Raw genomic sequence first — 24,733 nt, 5'->3', positions numbered from 1 at the left:
CTTAGCTCTGCTAAAAAATGTAGCTGTGGTCGTGTAACTGGATAGTATGAGGACGATGGTTAGAGGCTTGGCCTTTCGATACTAAATTTACAGTGTATTTGATCCCATAATTTCCAAACCATGTTATCATTGTTATTTTGTTATTCATTTTTCTCCTATGAAAAATATATAGGTGTGTGTGTGTGTGTGTGTGTGCACTCAAGATATTTACTGGTGTCCTTCTGAAGCAACTCCATGCTAAATATCTGTGACAATCGAAGGAAGCAGTAATACACTAAGAAAAGGGGCACTTGGGTATGTTCATATTTGATACAATGCTTGTATTGTATTCCAACCTTTATATGTGTTAAAGAATTGATGAAATCTGCTGACACCTTTGTAGGATGTACATTTTACAATGAACAATGAAGTTAATTGTATCCCTTCTATTGTCATAGTTTGACTGAATGGAAGCTTGAGATATATATTTAGTGTGCAAATTATGAAAAACAGTTAAAATGTGTTGCATTCTTTAGTAAAATAGTCCTGTACGGATTTACAGTGAAGTTATTTGTATCCCTTCTATGTTAACGCTCTACTTATTTCAAGGATTTTGACAGATTCTTTGAAGGGGTTTCTTTTGGATATGCAGAGAGACTAGGTAGAATTGCTGCATGCTTGTCCTTTTTCTCCCCCTTTTTTGTGTGTTACTGTTCTGTAATTTCACTTTCTTGGAGGATTCCAAATCATCCTCACTTGGATCTTCTTTCTTGATTAATTTCTTGTTTTACATTAAAAAGTGAAGTTCAAATCCTTTAATGTTGCTTGGTCTGTTCATTTTTACTGCCTATTCGTAGATGGAATTTTATGTTGTCAGATATCACGACAACAACTTTATTTGAGTATCGAGAGAAATGAAACGGGTTCTATTGATGTGGAAATTGAGATGCATTTGAACCTTTTCTTTGTTTATTAGTCCAGCTATGTTATATAGTAGTGAATGTTAGGCTTTAAAAGGATAGTAAGAGCATAAAGTTGGAGTAACAGAGATGAGAATGTTGAGATGGATGTGTGGGCATTTATGAAAAGATGAAGTCTAAAATGAGTGCATACGAGAAAAGGTGGGCGTGGCATCTATTGAGAGAAAAATGATAGAAAATCATTTGAGATGATTTGAACATATACAGAGAAAGTTGTGGGAAGCACTTTGAGGAGAGTGGAAACGGATAATCTTAAACTTTGTAAAGAGGGGTAGAAGAAGATCAAAGATAACACTTATGGAGGATATTGAACAAGACCTATTAGTTAATAATATTTTAAAAAGTTTGGTTAATGATAGAGCACAATAGCATAATGCAGTCCATGTAGTTGACTTCACCTAGTGGGATAAGGCTTGTTGTCGTTATTGTTGGAAAGAACATTCATGCCTTATATACCATGTGAACAAAGTGTTAAGTGGCCGCTGAGCGTTTCTCTCTCTCTCTCTCTCTCTCTCTCTCACATATATGCCTTATTGTTTAAGAGTTGGTATCTTTGTAAGAGATATGCTGTACCCTTGCAACCATAGAGAAGAAAGAAAGGAGATAGAATTCTGTGCCACATGGGGCCACATGGGCGAGTTGATCTGTTTTTGCTTCACTATCTGTTTTAGAACTTCTTCTTTGTAGCCATTTTTTGTAGCGCTTAAGATGGTAAAGGATAAGCTTTAAAAAGTTGACATACTAGCCATATTTTATAATTTTAGCCAATCTTTCATGTGTCTCCAGATGTATTTTGCTCACTGGACTGAGTGCTCCTACTCGTTGTGCTATTAGTTTAAGATGCATGTGAGGAAGGGTGGGAGTAGAAAGAGGTAACTTTTTGTCTAAGGCAGAGTGCAGACAAAGAATGAGACTTATGGAAGCTGACTTGGGCATTTAGCAGTTTGGATGATCTACGTTCACAAGAAGAGGGTGCATACAGGGAGAGATAGAGAGAAAAGATAGAAGAGTGTGGATGAGTGTAATTATGAGATATGGATCCGATACATAACCACATTCTCGAGTCATTCTATCCCCAAATGCATTAATACAAGAATTACAAGAATCAAATTTGGTATTCAAGAAAAAGCTAGTGTGAAGGCTGTTATTGAGCCTCAATAAGAGGTGCGGGGAAGGGGAGAAGGGAGATTAGTTCGGATTATCTAGCAGCCTCCAAAGGGCTTGGGGCTAATTTTGCTTGCTCTGTTTTTTTTTTTTTTCCTTTTTAATCTGTCGGTTAGGCTGGTTTCCTATCTCTAGATTTTAGTATTCTGTTTCATTCTTAATTCAGAATTTCTTTATTTTTCGCATCTCTTCAGTTTTTCTGAATTCTCCCATTCTAGGATTGAGTTCTATCAACTTCAATGTGATTACGAGAGTATTATAACCCTGCAGTTTGAGGTTGTGGGTCATTACTGTGAGTCCAAACTCTCTCTTGTAAATATATTACACTTGTAAGAAACTAAGAACGTGAGAAATTGATAAAAAGTGAAGCAAATGGAGATGGACGAAGAGAGGAAGTGAATCAAATCCACACTTACATTTTCATGTGTAATTCAAAAAGGCTTCATCCTTCCCCTTAAAAACCCCAATTTTAGAGGTGGGGGAGGGAAGGTTTGTTAAACTTTTGTCTCCCTTCCCCCTCGAATTGTTTGAATCAAACAAGAGGAAGAGAGCATCTTTTGCTGTCTCCCATCCAAAATGCATTATTGTTTTATCTTGTCGGGGCTAGTCTAGGCTACTGTTTCCTGAAGAAATTTGGTCTCTGTAAGATGTAAACTTCGTATCCTGTCCATAACATCTCACAGTATAATGCAATATAGCATCTCCCTTAGTGAGGATGAGCAATTTCCTGCTAGAGTATATGTGTATATACATGTATTTATGCATGTAAGTATCGCTTGATGAACAATTTATAACTGTGTTATGTGTGAGTATTTGTGCATATACATATATGCATCTAATACGCACATATACAAATTGGCCCAAGGGTCGTGTGTATATAAGGCTGCTAGCAACCTTCAACTGAGCATAGCATGCTTTTTAATGGTTAATATGATTTAGGATCCTGATGCAAATGGGAAATTCACGGTCAAATCTGCCTATGTTACCCCCCAATCGTTGACTTGGAATGATGCTGATGGTATTTGGGCAAAGACGTGGAAGCTTCCCGTGGCTCAACTGGTCAAACCCTTTTTCTGGCTTATGATGAAAAGTAGATTGCTCACTAACTCTGAACGATATCGGAGAAAGATGACACAGGATCAGCAATGTTCACTTTGTAATGCAACAATTGAAAATATAAATTATATATTCTCAAAGATCGTCCCCTGGCTGCAAATGTTTGGAAAAGAGTCTTAGCTACTGATATGTGCACTGACTTCTATGGCAAAGGATATTAACTCTTGGCTGGTTCAATATCTTCAAATGTCTGAGCTGGACATTTCCTGGAAGGTTGGAATCAGTATAATGCGCTCGAAATTATGGCAAGTCAGAAATTGCAGACTCTTTAATGCTGATTCTTTCACTGAAGATGCTATTCTCACTGATAATGCGTTCAGATCCTTTTGTAACCTTAGAAAATTGATTTAATTTTTGGCTTTTCTCTTTCTCTTTTTGTTAGTTCTTTTTTGGCTCATTTTGTCCCTTCCTCCTGTGCAGTTCACTTTTGAGTAATGAAATTTCCCATTTTACTAATATATATAAAAATTAGGATTCTGAAGCATTTTAATAGTGATCCATGCCAGCTTAGAGCTTTTTATACATATAATTGTGTGTTTTGTGAAATATGAGAAATGATGAATTGTTGGAATTTTTATATTATATATGTAGATGGATAGCATAACAGTGTCTGCAAGCTATGAAAAGGCGGCTAGGTTTCACTCATCCTAGTGCAGCACTCTTGATAGAAGGTGCAATGCAACTTGAGAACAGCATTTCAAATGATTTTCATGGGCATTTGAGCCCATAGAATCTATCCTAGGACGCTGACAGCTTAAGTTGAATATCTGGAGACTTTACTTGACATGTGTTGATGAATGTTAATACAAGAAACAGTGTTTCTGTTTCCTATGGCAACTTGGATCTTTGTTTAATGATTTTAAATTGGTTCAATGTTTTCAAAGATGCATTGTGAGACCTGCCTTTGTAGATACGCGAACTTGCTGTCCTACATGCATACATGTTGATGATGTTATGTTGTCAGTATTGTATTGTTTATAATTGCAGTATGTGCTGTAGCAACTAGCAACAAGTGGGCACATCACATTACCGTTTTGTATTCAGGCACTCTTCAAAAGTTACCCCAAAGCGCTCCTATCAAAATGATGCCACTCACCAACTCATTAATCATATAAAACCTAGATAACAATTTACTGGTGTCACGCCTTCCCTCAAAAGCATCTATAAAGTATTAGAAAGTGCACTTTTTTATTTTGGGTGTATTATATTATTGTGAGAAAATACAAAAGTAGCTAGTAGCCTTTTGTATTTTGATTATGCTTTCCTTTTAGTTTCTATAATTTTACATTGTTGTTTTCAATTTCTTTAGTTTGATTGGTTTGTAACATTAGTTTTTATAATTCTAAAAATACATATAAGTATCATGAGGCGCATTGGCGGAGTTAATTTTTTTGACATGTACTTTAACTCTTTTAATTTCTTTGTTGGTGTATACTTAATCTAGCATTTGTCTACTATGTTCTATTTAATTAAGTCATATATAAAAGAAAGTTTTCCTCTTACCTTTTGTTTTTAATTAGATTTGGTCAATTTATTTTCATGTCAATATGTTTTTACAATATCAGTAAAAGGGTTAATAGAGTTACATTGAAATTAACTCCGTCAGTGCTAGTTTATGGTTATTATATGAATTTTTTATAATTATAGGGATTATTTGAGTATAATACAATAAAAATATAAGCTAAAAACAAAACAAAACATAATGAAAGTACAGGAATCTACGGCTAATTGGATATCTTCTTCTTTAAAGGGTAGCAAAAGAGGTTAATTTCCTCATTAGCATTGAAGGCCATAGATACCCTCCTTGTGCAAAAATATTAGACGACTTCTTATATGTGATTGGGAGATTACATAGATCATATGTTCAGAGAAGTCAATAACTGTTGACTTCGCATGTCACCTCCATGATATAGATATACAAATGAATGTTATATCATAACTATCAACAAAGTATTAAGATATGTAGCATGATTCGATTAACATGCTTACAGGCCTTCTCTTTTATTAAAAGGAATAGAAAACACGTTGGTTGAGAATGAAACTTCTAACCATTTGCTTAAGAAACACGAGTCTCTGAAACATGGAAAATTAAATTTTATATAGAATTAAATTAATAGTGATATAAAAATTAATATATGCAATTCTAGAAGCAATTGAGATGCATGGAGGAGTTGTGATTGTGAGTGAAGTCAAAGGGAGCAATGCGTATTGCCATACAGATCATACGGTTTGACTGTTGAAAATGGTATTTCCAGCTGGCAGCAATATTATTATTTTTCTGTATTCATTCAAAGCACTATAATGTAAATATAATATAATTCAATAAACAACCTTTCAAGAGAGTGAAAGATTCCTACTTTTATTGGTTAAAAAGGAGAGAAAATTCATATTCAAGATTCTCACGTTACGGTAAATTATGGGACAGGTGATGCAGCATATTTTAATTATTGTTTAATTAATCACAAGTTACTTTCATTCTTTTTAACAAGATTTTAAAAATTAGACTGGACAATGAATCTGAAATATTAACGAGTCACGATTTTCATGTTTTAACCCCTTAAAGTGGTAGCTGAATCGATAACATAATAATTAAATAAAAATAATATTTAAATAAAAAGGGAGTCAAAACGGTACAACTATTTTGAATCTTGAGTTTTTATCTGAATCTTCAAGTCATCCAAGTCAAACTAGATCTATTACCAAAACGAGCCAAATAGTTAAACCAAACTACTCTCTTCTCTGGGTGACGGTTTGATCGGTCTCATTGTTTAGGTGATCAGGATCTAAAAACATTGCTTTTTAAATTGATTTTTTTTTTTCAATTCAATATATGTCTGACTGTATTTGCTTATTTTGTTTGCTGGATGCAGAGAGAGTCTGCCATTGACTGGAATCACAGAATAACATAAAAACACAAAATTGTATATTTTCTTGGAAGTCTCGGGTCGGATGAGAAAAATCATTTAGGTTCGGGTTCTTTTGGGTTTAAATATTAAGTCAAATTTGAATTGCCTTGGAAAAACTCTCCTATTTCTGTATTCCCAACATTCAAATTGGACGACTTGCATAAAAGATCAAGCATCTCAAACCATATCAAAGTGCCGCTTGTCTCGTTCATTAACAATCGAAAAATTAATCATTGACCTCGTAATTTTAACTTAATTGTAAGTTAATTTGTGAACTTTAATTTATCATAACTTAGTTTTTTTTCTTTTTTTTTTTGATTCCATTGCTTGGTATTTTGAAAAATTTGAACGTACCATCAACTTTCACATAGACTTATTTGAACTTCCCATTGTGTGAAACCGTTATCATCAATGGCAGGCCTATAAGCATATTAGGAATGCCTTTAACAAATTTATTTAATGCAATTACATATTTTAAGATTTGAATTTGAGGTCTTAGGATAAGTTAGTTCAACTCTCTTAACCAGTTGAATCAAGCGTCCCTCAGTTTATAATATCTTTATAATTTTAACTCAAATGCAACTCAATTCTTGAACTCCTCGAGGTAATTAAATCTATATAATTTTAACAATTTAAAATATTGATATTATATTTTAGAAAATAAAATTATAAAAATCAAAGTTATTTTTTAAAACTTATAAACTAGTGTTTAAAATTATAAAAAACTATTGAGATTGAGTTGTAATGAATTAAAGTTTAGAGATTGAGTAGAAATTAAGTTAAAATTATAAAGATTGAGTTGCAATTGAATTAAAATTATAGAGATTAAATGATTACTTTTTTTCTTAATATTTTTTGTTGGTTTTACTTTCATTTAGTTAGAGGATAGTTATTATCATAGTTTCAATTTCAAATCTTATATAAGAAAAAATTCAGCAATTGAAGGTTACCATAATAAGCACGACAATGTTCTAATGTGACATAATATTATTGGACATCAAATAGTTGTAAGGAACATTAAATAAAACATAAATTCATCATATTCCTTATACTTCTTGATTAGAAAAATTCAATTTTCATTTTTTTTAACTTCATGTAACTTATTGGAGTCATGTTTATGCCATTTACATTCGAATTCGAACTAACGTGTGTTTCATGCCCGTCTTTTTCTATCTGCATTCACATTCACATGAATTTCGAGATCCGAGACCAGGATTAAGGAAAAGTGTTTTCAGTTTTTATGTCGATAATAATTAAAAACTATTTTTAATGAACATTATTTAATAATCATTTTTTTTTTTAAATGTAGAACTAAGGTTTGTAGCAATTGGCAAGGGACAATGAGAATAAGGCGGTGTTTGTGGAAGGTGTGTTTTTGAGGTACTAATAATTAAATTAAATATTAAATAATTAATAAATATATGATTAAAAAAAATATTCTTTTCCTTTGTTTGGTGGTTTCTGCCGGACGAGACAACCTGCTACCAGTTGTTGCGGCTGTTTGAAGAGAGAGAAAGACTTTTTAAGAGAGAGAGAGAGAGAGAGAGAGAGAGAAGCACGCAGTAGCGGCATTTTTCTTTTTGATAGAGATGGCGACTGGTGCTTTGAAGATGGGATCTCACTCTCAGACTTAGACTTTCCACCACAATCATTCTCTCCTACTTCCCACATCTACTCTCTATTCTTCTTCTTCTTCTTCTCTGCATCGTCGTCTCTCTCTCTCTCCCCTCTTTCCAAGCCTTTTTCTACTTCAGGTACTCTTCTTACCTTACTTCTTACTCCTTACTTCTTACTCCTTTTTCCACTCTATTCTTCTTCATTAGCATCTCAGTATCTACATTTCGTGTTGGTAGAAGCATTGCGTTGTTACTATTCAAATGCGCTTTTGGGTTTGCCTTGATTTCCTGTCGCCTGTGAAATTGTTGTAGTCTTTTTTTTTTTTTTGGTTCCTGAGGATCACCATCGGATGTTAAGTTTCCGATATGGGTTATCTATATCTTCTTCAAAGTTTTCTGGTGGTGTATTTTGATGCTCACTGGGTGCGAGGGGGGCGGGGATATTAGCTTCTGGAAACAATTATACTTTTGAATAATGGGGTTTGTTTCTATTTTTCTCATTGCCTTACTTGGATCTCGGAAAAATACTTGAATTTTGAGGTTTCCCTTACTTGACTCGGAATGTTCAGAGATCTAATTGGGCCATGGGTCCTAATTTCATTTTTACGTCAGATCCACTTGCAGGTATCATTTGGCATACTTGCTTAGTTTGAAGTGATCGTGGAAGGACAAAAAGTGTATTCAATGGCCAAATTAGTGTCATATTTACATTCCTAGCAGAGTACAAACTTCTCACAATTCAGTAATTTGAGTCTAAAGGTCTATAAACTTCTAACTAATTGAGTAACTCTTCCACGGTTCCCTTTTTTATATTCAAAGATAATGTACATTTGAGCTGCTATCCTCAAATACAATTCAATATAGCAAATAAATAGCCTCTTAATCACATAATTTTGTTGGAACTTTCATGAGATTTTGCTAAAGAAGGAAAGAGGTGCACTCATTAGTATAGGTGACTGTAGAATTTCCTACTGGCTTACTTTATGTGCAATTGTTTGCCATAGATAAAGAAGGTAATTTCTTATTGTCATATCTCCTTTATTATTCTTCTCATTCTTGCCAAATATTCGGTGGTGCTATATTTTTTTGGGTGGTATTTATTGTTAGAAAATAAAAATTAGTGCCACTTTCTCCATCTTAATCATGATGGCTTTTAATTAATTTTAAATAACATTCTTTTTCAAATTTTGGGCTAATTCATGGGTATATTCAAAAGGGTAAACCGCTTCTTTTCTTCAAAATCTATCGATCCATTCAGTTATATTTAAAAGGGGAAATCCTCCCTCTCCACCCCAACTTTAATCCAGTGGCAAACGATCCTGTGTGGTTTCAAGTTTGCTAATTGACTTGGCTGAACTTTCAACACGCGGCAAAGAGGTGTAAAAGAAAGTAAATAAAGAGGATGAATTAAATTGGAGAATTGGTGCAACTTAACAAAATGTGCTGCTTTGATGCTAGGTGAACATTTTGTATATTCTTTTGCTTTTAAGCAACTAGTTTAGTTGGTGTTCATGAATTTCTCACTTCCAATGGAAGGGTTTATTTTCTTAATGTTGAATGTTGAAACTTAGAGGGTTATTTTCCAGTTTTTGTTGAAGAATCAGTTACCTTGGTTTTCTTTCTAAGTGAATTTAGGTGCGTCTGCTCATCGAAGTATGGAATTATGGTTACTTTATGTTTCAATTATCTCATTCATCTCTCCACTTGCAGTTTTGCTTTGTTACCTCTTTGTGGCAACATCAAGAAGGCTGATGGGTTCAAGATTCCCATCTCATAAGCTCAGCAATGGCCTATATGTGTCAGGCCGGCCTGAACAGCCGAAAGAAAAGGCACCAACAATGAGCTCTGTTGCCATGCCATATACTGGTGGTGACATCAAGAAGTCAGGAGAACTTGGGAAAATGTTTGATATCCCCATGGATGGTTCAAAATCTAGAAAATCTGGTCAGCTAGGCAGTGCTCCCTCAAGGACTGGATCATTCGCAGGCACTGCTTCACATTCTGGACCTATCAATGCGGCAGCTCGTGCTGGGTATACTACATCAGGTAATGTGGCTGGAGGCATGTCTACTTCAGCCTCAATGAAGAAAACCAACTCTGGTCCATTGAATAAACATGGGGAACCGGTGAAGAAGTTATCTGGACCTCAATCTGGTGGGGTCACACGCCAGAACTCTGGCTCAATTCCTCCAGTTCTTCCAACCACTGGTCTCATAACATCTGGTCCACTAAACTCATCTGGAGCTCCAAGGAAAGTATCGGGTCCATTAGAGTCCACAGGATCAATGAAATCTCACAGTTTCTCCGTTGCTCATAATCCAGCTGTGACCACTCTTAGCCTAGATGATGAATATTCCTTCAGGAGGAATTTCCCGAAGCCAATTTTGTGGTCTGTGATTCTGATCTTTGTTATGGGATTCATTGCCGGAGGCTTTATTCTTGGAGCTGTCCGCAATGCCATTCTTCTCATTGTAGTAGTAATTCTGTTTGCTGCTGTTGTTGCATTATTTACATGGAATAGTTGTTATGGGAGGGGAGGCATTGTCAGTTTCATTTCTCGTTATCCTGATGCTGAGCTTCGAACCGCTAAGAATGGGCAATTTGTGAAGGTTTCTGGGGTATGTAACTTAATTAACATGGACATATGTTTATATTGAATGATTTAGTTAGAAAATAGACATGGAAAATGTACACGACCATGAAGACGTAACCTAAACCACCTATCCCCTTGTTTGCTTTCTTGTTCAATGGTGGATAAGTGATTTTTATGTAACTGATTATCCACTGATAATCATACATGAGTGGTCGGCTGGAGTCTCTTTTGTAGGACTCTATCATTCTGGCAGTTGTTTATATTCTGGTGTTCAAAAGAGAGAAATTCACAATGATTTGTTGTGCCTTTTGAAGGTGGTTACCTGTGGTAATGTCCCTCTTGAGTCCTCCTTTCGGAAAGTCCCTAGATGTGTTTATACATCTACAAGCTTGCATGAATATCGAGGATGGGGTTCGAAACCTGCCAACCCAAATCATCACCGATTTACTTGGGGACTAAGATCAGCTGAGGTAATTGCAGTAATCTGTTGACTTTTTTTTTAAAAAAAAAGCATATGATGAGCTTCTCAAACAATTTTTCTTTTTCTTCTTTGGGCATATAAAGTGTAATGATGACTTTGTTCATGGAAATGATTAGATGTCTACCTTTCTGATTAATGCTTTTTTATTTTGTTAATATTTTCTCACCTTCTCCCTGTTGTTGTCAATCTCTCCTGTCACCTTAAACATGTTTTTTGTTTTTTTTTTTTGTTTTCTGTTTTGTTTATGTTTACCCTTTAAACCCTCAAAGTATGTTTACTAGGCGCCCTTTGATTTGTATCTTCATAAAAGGTGTTTCAAGATGGCCGCAAATGACTTTGTCATTTCCTGGCTTTTCTATCGTGTGTGTGGCACTAGTCTCTCCTGGGTTTGAAGTTCGATTTTCTTTTGGGTGTTTGCCTAATAGTAGAGCCTCTCTCCTCTTCCGAGTCCTCTATGATTACACAATGGTGTAAGTCTTCTTGGGATATGTATATTTAATAGTAGTTGAATATTGTTCAACGGATAGTGCGCTACTCGACTTCTCTCTGATTGTGCTCCAAGGGGAAGGAAGCCTGTGGTTTACTTTTATAGTGCTAAATTTTGGTTTTAGGGGCTTCTTCTGTGACCTATCTCCTTGGCTATTAGCCATTGAGAGAAAAAGAAGGTACACTATGTTATCCTTGATTCTTACTCCTGTATTAGCAAGTGTTACTAATTAGTGTTAAAAGGGCTCTTTCTTATTAGTGTTCCCTCCATATGATGGATGCACATCTCACTTGTATATGAGTATTAGTTGGCGCATTTGAGTTCATGTTATTTCTAGTTTTTGATGGTTTATGTCGTCCTTGATTGGAGCAGCTGTTGTGAGAGGCTGAGAGCATTCTGCTGCTGTTGTCAAAGTGTGTGTGATTTGGAAGTTTTGGGTTTAATTCTAGTCAACTCCAATTTATATCATATTATCATTTCGCATGCAGGCCAGACATCTTTTTTTCAGGATGTAGAGGATTTATAGTCTAAAAACAACAAATGATAGTGTTCCTTGAAAAAAAAATTTACCTTGTATTTTTATTTTAATGCAGAGGCATGTGGTGGATTTTTACATCTCTGATTTCCAGTCCGGATTAAGAGCATTAGTCAAAACAGGTTACGGTGCAAGGGTGACTCCTTATGTTGATGAGTCTGTCGCAATCGACATTAATCCATCCAATAAAGACATGTCCCCGGAGTTCCTCCGATGGTTGGGAGAGAGAAACCTTTCAAGTGACGATCGTGTAATGCGAATAAAAGAAGGGTATAGTACTTCCTCCTGCTAAAAAAGTTGAAATTTGTCTCGTTATTCATCAATACAAAGGCAAACTGCTACAGTAGATTGATATTTGACACCTCATCAGTAACATCCATTGGTGGTAGTTAAAACCTGTTGTGTTCTATGTGCCAAAATATGAATATCTATCCCTGGATGAACAAGAAGTTCTGATGAGACTGCCATTACTATTACTTGTGTAGGTATATCAAAGAAGGAAGCACAGTAAGTGTAATGGGGGTGGTTCAGAGAAATGAGAATGTGCTTATGATTGTTCCTCCTTCTGAGCCTTTGAACACTGGATGCCAATGGGCTAAATGTATATTTCCTTCAAATCTTGAAGGTATTGTTTTGAGATGTGAGGATACATCAAAGATTGATGTCATTCCAGTGTAGTTATATGTTAAAAAGTGCACCAGACAACTGTTAGGTATTCTTCTCCCTCTTGCGAAACAAAAGAGAGAAACATTTTGTTCCGATACCAGAAGTTGATGGTGATGGTGGTTGATGTTGTTGTTTGTAAGTGTGATGATGACTCTATAGATGACGTCGATGGTTTGGGGCCTTTTTTTTTTGGTTTTCACACTCAACTCGTAGTTTGTTGTATAGCTAATGTAAGTTCTTATTCTTTTAGTTATTGTATTTTTTCCCCTTGAGGATTTTGCATTTTTTATGGATGTTGTTGGTTCATATAATGACAAGTTGTCTTCAGAGGAACTTGGTGCTTTTTGTTTTCCCCCAATTGTGAAGGGAATCTTTGGTGCATTCTTTTTTAATTTTAACAGCATGTTAGACATGTTCTTGGCTGCTTGTGAATGCTATGACTATTAAAATATTAAATATTGATGGGCTATATTCTATTTGACATAATTTTCTTTTTTCTTTTTGTGTCAAATCAACATAAATGGATTTTTTATTTTGGGAGGATTTTGGTATAGGTAATTTCAAATCAAGATTAATAGAATCTAAAAATACATTACAGAACAAAGAAATTAAATTTACAATAAGAAAAACATAATTATTAATCTTTATAATTTTATTAGTTTTTGTTTTTAGTCGTCGTAGATTTTTTCAGTGTTTTTAATCTTAATAATTTTAGTAAGATTGGATGATATGTGTTTTTAAAATCTCTAAAGATGTTAAATTATATCAACTATAACGACTAGAAAAATTATAGGAATTAAAAACAAAACTTGATAAAATGATATAAATTAATGATTGTGTTTTCTCTTTAAAATATATTTTAATAAGAAATGAGGGTTTTAGAAGTGCATTTCATATTTTAACAAGACTGAATTGTACAATGTATTGTTAAGAAGTTTCCCTCATAGATTTACAAGTATACATTGCGCAAATGACAAAGTTATATTAGGGGTGTTAACAAGTTTATCTCACATAGTAACAAGTTATATAAAAGATATTGTTAACAAATTCTGCACTGCAAGTAAATGAATAAATACGCATTAGTAAAATGATTAGTTAAATTAATGTCTTAACAAGTTTACTTTACTTTTCTTTTTTCTCCCAATTTAAATACTTCATTAAAAAAAAAAAAAACCAAGAAGGGGAACTTTACAAAACCAGAACAAACAGAAAGTAAGAAACAACGAAACATCAACAGGGAAACAAAAAGCAGAAACATCTAAAGCGAAAGCAACAGTAGCAAACAAATCATCCACCATCATCCGAAGTACATTTGAAGACTTCACGCTACTGATGACATCCTTGGTTAGGAGATCAAACAAAAGAAGTGGTGGTAACAAAACCCATCTTATCGGACTCATCTCCTTCAGGACAAAAGCTGTAACAAAATCAGTTGCACAATTACCTTCATGTGTTGCAAAGACTGCAGTAAACCTCAGTGTTGGTTGCTATTATTAGATTTCTCAAATTAAGTATGATTAAGGATAGTATACCTTACCAAAATAGCTTAAGCCATTTTGGTTAAATACTTCTTAAACTTATATATCTATATATACGATTTATCTTCTAATAGCCATCAAAGCTAAAATGTCCTCAATAATACCTCGATTCCTCCAATCAAATAGATTTGATTGACCTTTTAAGATACTTGTAAAGAGGAACATATGATTCAAAAATGACTTTATCACTGCTCAAATCATGAGCCAGCATCAGGGCATGTTTTAAAGCCAATGTTTCACTTATAAAGGCAGATAATGATTTAACTCTGTCAATAAAAGCCCAGACAAAATGCCCAGTATCATCACGGCAAACGATACCAATGGAAGCATGTCTTCACCAAGTCCATTTTATATTGTACTAAGTTGTTAACCAGACACATTTATGCAATGACAACTTAATTTAAGATTTTTTAACAAGTTCACTTCATATTTTAAAAAATAAATAGGATTTTAGTCATTTTCTATCAAAACATATTTTCAATTTAGTGTCTTAATTTTGTAGTGTATTTTTAGATTCTATTTGTCCTGATTTAAAATTAAATTCTTATTAAAATTTAATTTATTGAAATTTTCCCTTTTATACTCATATTCATAACTAAATCTCGTGCTAAATACTTCTAACTTATTTTTAAAATTACAATATACTTGCTCTAATTTGAGAAAAGAAAAGCACATGAAGTATATAATTTTAAATAATTAAGTTTTCCCTTTGTGTATTTATCCAAGGCTCGGGTTCTTTTATTTGAACAAGTCAGATCAGATTTTAATAATACAGACTAATCTATGCTTTAAAAACTATCAAGTTTGAATTATCAAATTCAATGATTTAGATTTGCAATATTCTCCCCATTCCAATGGAGAGAACTCATTCATTTATGTTAATACATACCTTTTATTTTATTTAATTAACTTGGTAAATCAAACGATTTTTATGAATAGTAATTATGATTCTAGAAAAATAATAAAATTTTTAGATTCTTGGACAAAATATAATAATAATTTCTTAGATTTAATGCAAATAATTAGTTTTATGATAAACAATTTTCCCTTAATCTTTAAAAATGTTATGGCCAACTATGATAAATTCGAGAAAAAAAAGTTAAACAAGCTTTAATTCAAAAAAAATCTTTGAATTTTAACAACTTAAATCAAAAGGTTTATTTGCATGGACTAATTTAATACTTTTAGAATAAAAAAAATGATAAATTGAGTTAACTTGGAAAAATTTTCCTAACAAGTTTCTTAGAGTAAAATACATTGACCTCCTTTATATTTTATTTTAATTACATATACCCTCTCTATTTTTAAAACTTACATGAATTTCCCCTCCCTTCTACTTTTAAAACTTAATTTCTATCCATGCAACCCTTAGTTGTCCGTTAAGTTACATATATGAGATTGAAATGCCCTTATTTTTATAAATGTTATTTAAAAATTATTTTAAGTTTTTTTAAAAATTAATGGATATATTTTTTACTTTTTTATTCTTATTTAAATTTGGTTGGTTATGCAATCTTATTTATTTAATATATTTTTAGGAAGAATGACAAATAAATCCCTCTGAAATAGGAGAATGATAATATGATCCTATGAAATGTGATAATGCCTTTTAAGTTTGTAAGGACCTAATTGTCATTAAATTTTTTGATGAAATAACAAAAATACTCCTTAATTTAAAAAGTGCAACAAAGTTTTTTTTTTGTTCACGACTTTAGTTATGAAATTTATAACTCTAGTTTAGCAAATGATTAAAGTAGTTTAGGTATTTACAATTTTCTCTCAATTTTTCTTCAATAAGCAAAGGTGTAATAAAGTTTTTTACATTCACAACTTTAGTTATGAAATTTACAAACTCCGATTCAATAAATGATTAAATTGATTTAGGCATTCATAACTTTCTTTATCATCTTTTTTTAATCAACAAAGTGCAACAAAGGTTTTTTTTTTTTCATTTACAACCTTGGTTCTAGAATTTACAAGTCTAATTTAGTAAAAAAAAAATAAAGTAGTTTAGTCATTTACAACTTTCTCTAACCATTTTTCTTCAATCAATAAAGTACAACAAAGTTTTTTCATTCACAACTTTGGTTCTAAAATTCACAACTTTGGTTCAATATATAATTAAAGTATAACAAAGTTTTTTTCGTTCACAACTTTAGTTTTATAATTCAAAGTTTGATTTAGTAAATAACTAAAGTGGTTTAGACATTTGTAATTTTCTCTCATAATTTTTCTTCATTTTTTTAAATTAAGGGGTATTTTTATCATTTCATTAAAAATTTTAATGACAAATAAATCCCTTGGGATTTAGAAGGTATTATCACATTTTACGGGATTAAATTATCATTTTCCTAGCTATCTTAAGAGGAATTTATTTATCATTCTCCCTATTTTTTATTCTTATGTTTATTTGTTGGGAAAAAGTAAATTTAAAAAATTTTAAAAATAAGTTGACTAAAATAATATTTCCTTCAAACTGTATGTAAAAAAACTTAATGAAATAGGGATTTAATATAATAGGAGATAAATTATCAATATAATTTATGCTTATTTTTCTATAAATTATATATTTTAATGCAATATTTTAGAATATTTATTAAAATATTGTAACATTTAATTATTTAAATCTCATTAAATTGGGGTAACTTAATAATTTTAAATTTTTTAACACAATTACAAACTAAACATTAAGTATTTTAAAATATTTAACAGGATATTCTTAATGATGTTAAAAATTAAATTAACGTGTAGGTTTCAAAAATAGAAAAAAGGATTTTATAATTTTAACAAAATAGAAGAAAGGTGAGTGTATTATTCAATTTGTTACCATTCAATTTAATCATTTTTTATATAAATATTAAATTCCAGCCGTGAAGATTTTCATATTATAATTTGAATTTTTTTTTTAAATCATCAGAGCATCAAACAATGAGTGATATTGTGATAATGAATGGACATGTCACGTGAGTCAAACGAGGCATGGAAAACGAAAGGATAAATAATTAAAGAGTTAAAGGTTAAAAAATATTCTCAAAGTATGTACAAGGCCACCAATAATTCTAAACTTAATTATAAATTATTTATAATTTTTAATTTTAAAATTTTTTTGTTCCATTACTTGCAGTTTTATCCGTTTAGTTTTTCCGTTAGCGGGCCACGATTCAATTTTTAAATACTTTCATTTTTTCCTTCCTCGCTCTCTCTCCTCCCCTACTCTCTCCCTCTCTCACCCGCCCTCTCCTTCTCTGATTTCTGGACCCCTTCCTTCCTTCACTCACTTTTGCCCAGCTTCATCATCATGCATGTCCACAGTGCATCATCATCTCTACTCGCACTCTCATTTCCACCATGATAAGTTTGTGCTTAAGACTCAAGGTTGTCGATCTGTGCTTGCACTCTCATGTACGTGAATGGGAAGAGAAAGAGGAAATGAAGGAGAGAGAGGGAATGGAGAAACCTATATCAGGTCCGACGAGGATGAGGGGGATGGCACACACTTCCTCTCTCCTCCACTCCTCACTGAACGAGTTCTCTCTCTCGTTCACAGTCACACTCCCTGTTCACGGTACAGACTCCCTGTTTGTGCACACACACTCTATGCACGAGGCGAACGTGACGCCACATGGGGTGGCAATGGAGATGCTGGTGGCGAGGTACAGGAGGTTTGGGAATGTGAATGAGGCCATGAGGGAGAGAGAGAGGGAGAAGAGGGGGAGAGAGATGAAGAGTGTGAGAAACGCAGTGCATGCATGTGTGTTCAACCTGACCAAGGAGGCTAGTGGCAGTGTAAGCAAGCGTGCGTGGGTTCAACCCGACCAAGGAGGCATCCATGCTCATCCTGTCCAGCCCATCCACGGCAGTCGCCGGAGTTGTCATGGTGTTGGTGAGGATGAGTACCAAAGAGGGGAGGGAGAGAGGACGAGACGGGGGGGGGAGAGAGAAAGTGAAGGAGAGAGAGGGAAGACTGAGATTGAATGGAGGAGAGAGAGAGAGGAAGAGCGAGAGCGAGAGTGAGAGACGAGAAGGTTGAGAGGGAGGGGACGATGTGTAGAGAGAGGGACTGAGGAGAGAGAAGGAGGATAGAGAGAGGAAAGAGAGGAAGAGCGGGAGTGAGAGACGAGAAGGTTGAGAGGGAGGGGACGATGTGCAGAGAGAGGAGAATTTAAAAAGAAAAACGTGGGGCCCATAAAAAATATTTTATAATAAAAAATTTAAAAAATTCATATGTGAGACTCACTTAATCAAATTATTAGGCAAATTAACGTCAGGGTAACAAAGTAAAAAATTTTTAAAATCGAGAGATGCAAATAACTTATAATTAAATTTAAAATTATTTGTGATTTTTTATATATTTTAATAATATTTTTTACCTTTAACCCAACAATCCAGTGTGTGTGACATGAGTAAAATAAATCAAGAGGGGCGGCAATGATTAATGGCCTTGTATTTGATTCAGTATTTCGTATCTTAATTCCTTTTTATTAACCAATATCCATTTCAATTTTTTTTATAATTATCTGACTGAGCTAAATTTGAGTTCAAGTATTGTCGGTTCAATTAAGAATAATTTTCCTAAACTCATTTTTTATATCTACACATACTTAAACTTTATGCCTTGTACTTTAGTAACCATAATCTCTTTTACTATTTTACTTTTATTTTTTAATACTAATGTGAGTTTTTAAAATAAAGTACTCAACACTTTTTATTGTAAGAGAAATTATACGACCTTATATTTATTCAACTAGGCAAATTTTTCTTTTTCAAAAAAACAAGTCTTTTTCCACCCGAAAAGTAAATCTCATTCACAATACAAGTGTGAGGAATAAAAATAAATAAATTATAAGAGTCAACCAACATGACAAAGTTGATATTTGAAAATTATGGTGAACTTTGGTTGTGATCTTAAAAAAATGTGTCATTAATGCAATAATGAAGTGTTTATCTAATAATAGTAAGAAATTAAATCAAAGCTTATCACAACCTAATAATTAATTTTTTAATAAAAAACTATAAAAAAATTAGAATTAAGAATCATTTTTATTCTTGAAGTCTTTGCTTAGTGGGCATTTTAAATTTTATCTTGGGTCATTTTTACTCTCTAAACGTTTAAAAACCCATCCGTTCTGTCACGCCTAGACAGTTAAATGTCACTTTTGACTTTGAAATATTTGTATAAGAACATTTGGTATCCTAATCTCAATTCTAAGGCATTTCTCTCTTTCACCATTAAAAAAAACCATGTGCATCTTGCCGTTAATGCGCCACAAATAGACGTTAATTTGAGTTAATGGTTCCACACGTGTACACTTGGCATCCAAAATGGATTTTTACATTCATTACTAATTCTTGTTATAAATACTTAAAACTGGGAAGTAAATGTCAATCACAAAAGGAAATCACAAGAGTCAATGGTTAAAAAAAGAAAAAAAAGAAAGAGATTGCAAGAGTCTACCAACGTGACAAAATTGATATTTGAAAATTATGGTGAACTTTGGTTAAGATCTTGAAGAAAATGTGTCATTAATGTGATAATGAAATGTATATTATCATATACCAAGTGTGTATGTACATACCAATGAATTTAATTAAACACAGTTTAAACCTTAAATTTTTATAAATTTTAAAAAATACCCTTCTTTAAAAAGAAAGGGGGGAAGGAAATTTATCTACGGAGTGAAATCATGAAAGATAATATTGAAATACTAATCGTTGATAATATTTATTTTAAATGTTTTATATTTTAGAATGCTAAATTATATCTAAAAAGATCTTATAAAATGAAATAGAAGAAGCATTTTTTCCATTTCAAAATGGAACACTAAGGCAAAAAGGAGCATTTTTCATTTATACAATGGCAAAAAAAGCACATTTGATCCTCTAATTTTATATAAATTTAATTTGAGTCTTTAATTTTGTAAAATGTTTTTTTTAATCATAATCATAACAGTTTGTTATGATGATTTTTTATATCAGTCATTATTATTTTAAAAACTAAATTTAATGTGTCAATAGTTGAAAATATCTTATCAACATTTAAAAGTTTAGTATTAACATTTTTGTTAATAAAATTAATGATAATTAAAGCCAAAGACTGATAAAATGTTCTATAAAATTAAGGAACAGAAATAAAATCCATGCCAGATAAATGTTATTGTACTTTGTTTTTGTTAGTTACACATATTTCATATTAAAGTTAATCTTCTTTAAAATACAATTGAGTATTAAGTATATTATTGATAAACAGGCCAACCTACTATGGGTTGCAGGTTGGCCTGTTACTAGTAACGAGTTGGCCAGGGTAGGTTGCAAAGGCCTGTTTCTTGACAAGCTGGTCTTTTTTCAACCGGGGCTTGCTAAAATGAATTGGTGGGACAATAAACTTTTCTTTTAAAAAAATTCCTATTGTTTTAGAACTGTAAATCTGCTATTTTGTATGTTTTTTAAACTTTACATGAAATCAAATTTTTTTCCTTAAAATTAATTATCCAAACAATAATAAAACTCCTTCTAAATCATTAAAACACATTTCAAATTTCAAATCTATTTATTAATGGTAATTACCTATCATTTATATAGTTGAAAAGCTTAGATGAGTTATGACTATTAATTATCTGCCACGTCATAACATGCATTCCATGCGAGGATTTGATCCTCTAATGAAGTCCAAGTCTGTAGAATTTTAGCTTTGAAATTTTTATTACCGTTGTGTATTTTTTTATTTGTTGATATCTAAAATTGTTACGTACAGTTTCTGAAATCAAAGAAAAAAAAATAGAAAAACAACAATATGCTTGACTTACCTAAAATCAAAGTATGAAGAAAATGCAACCACGCAGAACCAGCCATTTAGAGCAACACCCACCAAACAATGGAAGAAGAAGAACCAAATTCTAGAGAAGCAATTGAAGAGAAGAAGACATGGAAAAAGAAAAAACCATAAATAGAGAAGAATAAATGGAGAAAAGACAAATGGAGAAGAAGAAAGGGAGAGCCACAACAAAAATCAGAGAAACCCACAGTACCTTGGAAGAAGACGAATGGTGGTACGGCAGCGACGAAAATTCCGAGCAATGGTGACGGCGAAAGTGACGGCCAGCGATGCAGCACTTATAGACGGCGACAGCAGCTTGAACGGACGGCAATGGCTGACAAATGGTCTTCGAAGGCAATGGAATCGGGTGAGAGCAAGAGAGAGAAACTGATGAATGGGAGGGGAATTGACATTTGGATCAGGTTCTCACGGAATTTTAATTCAGTAATTGTATTTAATATAGATATTTATTGTAACATTTAAATTATTAAAATTCAAATTAATCATTCAAAGTAATCAAGTCACTTATTTATTACACTTAAGTGGGACATGGATTCAGAATGATTAATTTAAATTTCAATGATTTAAATACTACATGCATTCAATATTTATAATAAATACAGTTATTAAATTTAAATATGTTCTTAGAAGATTTGCCATGCTGGTTATTAGGATAACTGATGTGGTAAGTAGTCTAAAATAACTGACATTAAAACAAAAGCATTTTTACTGTTTTAAAAATTAACATTCTACGTTGGTTAGTGTCATAATCAATGTGAAAACTCTTTTTAATATTGGTTAAACTCAAAATTAACTTAAAAATTTTTTCACTTAATTATAAATAAGCTACCGCTTTTTTTTTTGTTGTGGTTTTTTGTATAACCGACATTAAAAGATTAATTTTATTATAGTGAATTAGAATGAATCAAAGGTTTATAGGTAGAGAGACTCGCATCTGTACTAGCAGCATCAACACAATATCGGTAGTCATACTTGGAGAAAATTGAAATCAGTGATTAAAGCCAAAAAAACTCGTTTACACCTTAACTTCCCTTTCTATAATCATATATATACCTATTAAACCAAATATTTTTTAATTTGTTATAATCAAAATTAAGATTCAACATATTAAAGAAATTAGACAACCTTATATTTATTTAACTAGGCAATTTTTTCTTTGTTAAAAATACAAGTCGTTTTCTTCTCGGAAAGTTAATCTCATTCACAATAGGAAATTACAAGAGTTAGCAATGAAAATAAGAAAAAAATAATAATAAAATTTTTTTGAATTATGTAAATGATATTTTAGTCCCTTGAAATGTCGTAATTTTTCTAAAGTTTTAAAAGACTTTTCTGTTATTAAGAAATTAATATAAATGACTAAATTATCCTTAATTCAAATATCAATTATTATTCACAAGTTTTATTTTAAGATTTACAAATTTTCTTCTCAAAATCACAAGAAATTAATAGTAATTTATAAGTTTGCATTTAAAATCATGATATTCTTCAAGTGTTGTAAATATCAATTGCTATTCACAAGTTTTATTCTAAGATTCATAACTTTTTTTTAAAAAAAAATCATAGGAATTCAACAGCAATTTATAAATTTAAATTAAGGACAATTTAGTTATTTATATTAATTTCTTAATTATAGAAATTTTTTTAAGAACTTCAAGAAAATTATGACATTTCAAAGGACCAAATGTCACTTATATAATTTGAAAGGATTTCATTATCATTTTTTAATAAAAATAAATAAATTACAAGAGTCAACTAACATGAGAAAAATAATATTTAAAAATTAAGGTGAACTTTGGTTATAATCTTAAAGAAAGTATATCATTTAATGTGATAATGAAGTGTATAACTATTAATAGTAAGAAATTGAATTGAAGCTTATCAAAACCCAATAATTAATTTTTTTTAAATAAAAACTATGAAGATTTGAAAGTTAAAGGTCATTTTTATTCTCAAAATATTTACTTAGTGAATGTCTTGAACTCTATTTTGGATGATTTTCCTTCATAAACATTTAAATATCCATCCATTTCTACCATGCCCAGTCAATTAAAGGTTACTTGTGCCTTTAAAATAATTGTTTAGGAATATTTTGTGTCTTAAACTCAATTCTAAGTTAGTTCCCTCCTTAACCCTCCATTTGGATGGGAAGAAAAGCTAAAAGGAAAGAAAATGAAAGGAAGAGAAAACTGAAAAGAAAATATTATTACTTCTTCTATTTGGATGGATAGAAGAAAATAGGAAGAAAGAAAATGAACAGATATCACAATGACTATAATGTCCTTATATTAAAATATATCATATTTTATGTAATTATATTTGTAAAAATAAATTGAAAGCTGAAATTATGTTAAAATTAACATAATAAAATTGATTTATAATCAAATTATTTGTTAAAAATGTATTTTTATATTATACTTTAAAATCAAATAATTTAGTAAAAATATGTTATTTTCACATTTTAAAATCAAAAGTGGGTATTGATAAAATAAAACATGGTACTTATAGAAACAAAATCTCTAATGCATTGATAATGAAATATTATAAACACTATGGTCAAGTTATTAATACATCATAAACATCATGACACAATATATATGTTCACTAAACAAAAAACACCAACATGTCCAAAAAGCATGAAATAATATATATGTTCTCTAAGAAAAAAAGGCCAACATGTCACCACAAATTAAAAATACTACTATCTATAAATTAAAAAAGTCTAACCCCATGTCTACACTTCCTTCATTGAACTCCAGCTTTGGTCATCATATTGAGTAATGTCTGTAATCGCCTGTGTTGTGGAATCCCAAAGAAAGTTCTCTTACATTTCCCATCATCACATAAGAAGAAGTAACATTTTTCTTTATTCTCTTCAAGTACTCCAATCTCCTTAATTGCAGCCCACACTTCCTCTTTACTATGATGATGAGGCCTACTCTTTTCAAGTATTAAAAAGCCCTTCTTAGCAACTTGAGCTTGCTTCTCAGCAGCTCAAGCCTACCTCTCAGAAGCTTGAAGCCTACCTCAGCAACATTATTTCCATCTCACATGACATCAATTAGTTTCATTATTCCTATTGTCATTTTTTCACACTTTTCTTCAATAGCTTCAACCATTGAAGCCTTACATTTCTATCCTTTGCCTGATATAGTTCCTACTAATGCCCTACATGTTGGGCTATACTTCAAATTAATTGGTGAATTTAGTGATTCATGTTAATAATTATAATTAGTTGCATCTGTAATAGAGTCATTTAATTGATTGCTCTCTTGCTCCCATTGGGCAACCCTTTCCTTAACACTTTTAATATATTTTCTCGTTGCCCTATCTACACTGAATAGCTCAAATAATTTGTGGTAATGTAATACAGGTGTATTCTTCTACTTTCTTGGATTTGGCTTTTTCCACAAACACAAAAGGAGATATAGCTTCATAAATAGACTACTCATCTTAATCAAATCATCTAAATATTCATTCCATTAACATAAATAGATTATTCACCTCGATCAAATCATTCCAAATTTAATTATCTACTTCAAACAATTTTGTGATAGGACTCCATGAGAATCCGCTCAATCTATTAAATAAATTATAAAGATCTAAAAATTGTTGTGATAATGTCTTCTTTCTATTCTTCAAATGTTATTTTGTAATGTGAGACCCAAAGAAATTATTAAGAGTTTCCACCATATTATCATATGCAAATGTTGAAAATGTGCCGTCAGGACTATTTCCTTTCATTGTCTCTTCCAATAAGGCATTAATGAATTTTTCATCCATTTCAGAAGTCCAACACAAATTGTCCTTTATTGATTCCTTCCTTTTTGGTGCCAT

The 24,733-nt window shown here is 31.8% G+C and overlaps 2 protein-coding genes across 5 annotated transcripts; one reads left to right on the top strand and one right to left on the bottom strand.

Moving 5' to 3' along the window:
• The first annotated feature begins 7,638 nt into the window (after positions 1-7,638).
• On the top strand, positions 7,639-12,915 carry LOC129287454 (uncharacterized membrane protein At1g16860-like). 4 transcript variants are annotated; one of them, XM_054923615.1, is made up of 6 exons: positions 8,637-9,219; positions 9,472-10,150; positions 10,283-10,379; positions 10,669-10,824; positions 11,916-12,127; positions 12,343-12,915. In XM_054923615.1, the coding sequence occupies exons 1-6, from the start codon at positions 9,213-9,215 to the stop codon at positions 12,533-12,535; spliced, it is 1,344 nt and encodes a 447-aa protein (XP_054779590.1). In that variant the 5' UTR covers positions 8,637-9,212; the 3' UTR covers positions 12,536-12,915. The 4 variants fall into 4 exon arrangements, with proteins under 4 accessions (XP_054779587.1, XP_054779588.1, XP_054779590.1 ...); XM_054923612.1 differs by lacking the exon at positions 8,637-9,219 and adding an exon at positions 7,639-7,899 and having other exon boundaries at positions 9,472-10,379; XM_054923613.1 differs by lacking the exon at positions 8,637-9,219 and adding an exon at positions 8,369-8,520 and having other exon boundaries at positions 9,472-10,379.
• A 918-nt stretch (positions 12,916-13,833) lies between these two features.
• LOC129289265 (uncharacterized) lies at positions 13,834-24,733 on the bottom strand. The gene is made up of 4 exons (XM_054926047.1): positions 24,587-24,733; positions 21,087-21,262; positions 20,865-20,954; positions 13,834-13,940 (listed from the first exon to the last, which is right to left on the bottom strand). Exons 1-4 carry the CDS (start codon positions 24,731-24,733, stop codon positions 13,877-13,879), a joined length of 477 nt encoding a protein of 158 aa, XP_054782022.1. The 3' UTR covers positions 13,834-13,876.

Source organism: Prosopis cineraria, unplaced genomic scaffold, assembly GCF_029017545.1.
Source record: "Prosopis cineraria cultivar Desert tree isolate PC_DT_omini unplaced genomic scaffold, ASM2901754v1 PC12, whole genome shotgun sequence".
In the NCBI taxonomy this organism is placed as follows: domain Eukaryota; kingdom Viridiplantae; phylum Streptophyta; class Magnoliopsida; order Fabales; family Fabaceae; genus Prosopis; species Prosopis cineraria.
Note: the sequence above shows the minus strand (reverse complement) of the source record. Positions and strands in the feature narration are given on the sequence as shown.

Coding starts and splice junctions, on each gene's coding strand:
- LOC129287454 (XM_054923611.1), top strand. Junction 10,380..10,668: donor AATTTGTGAAGGTTTCTGGG/GTATGTAACTTA, acceptor TGCCTTTTGAAG/GTGGTTACCTGTGGTAATGT. Junction 10,825..11,915: donor GGGGACTAAGATCAGCTGAG/GTAATTGCAGTA, acceptor ATTTTAATGCAG/AGGCATGTGGTGGATTTTTA.
- LOC129289265 (XM_054926047.1), bottom strand. CDS start 24,733: ATGGCACCAAAAAGGAAGGAATCAATAAAGGACAATTTGTGTTGGACT. Junction 21,263..24,586: donor CATTTGCATATGATAATATG/GTGGAAACTCTT, acceptor CCCATTCATCAG/TTTCTCTCTCTTGCTCTCAC. Junction 13,941..20,864: donor TCTTCATACTTTGATTTTAG/GTAAGTCAAGCA, acceptor ATTTTGTTACAG/CTTTTGTCCTGAAGGAGATG.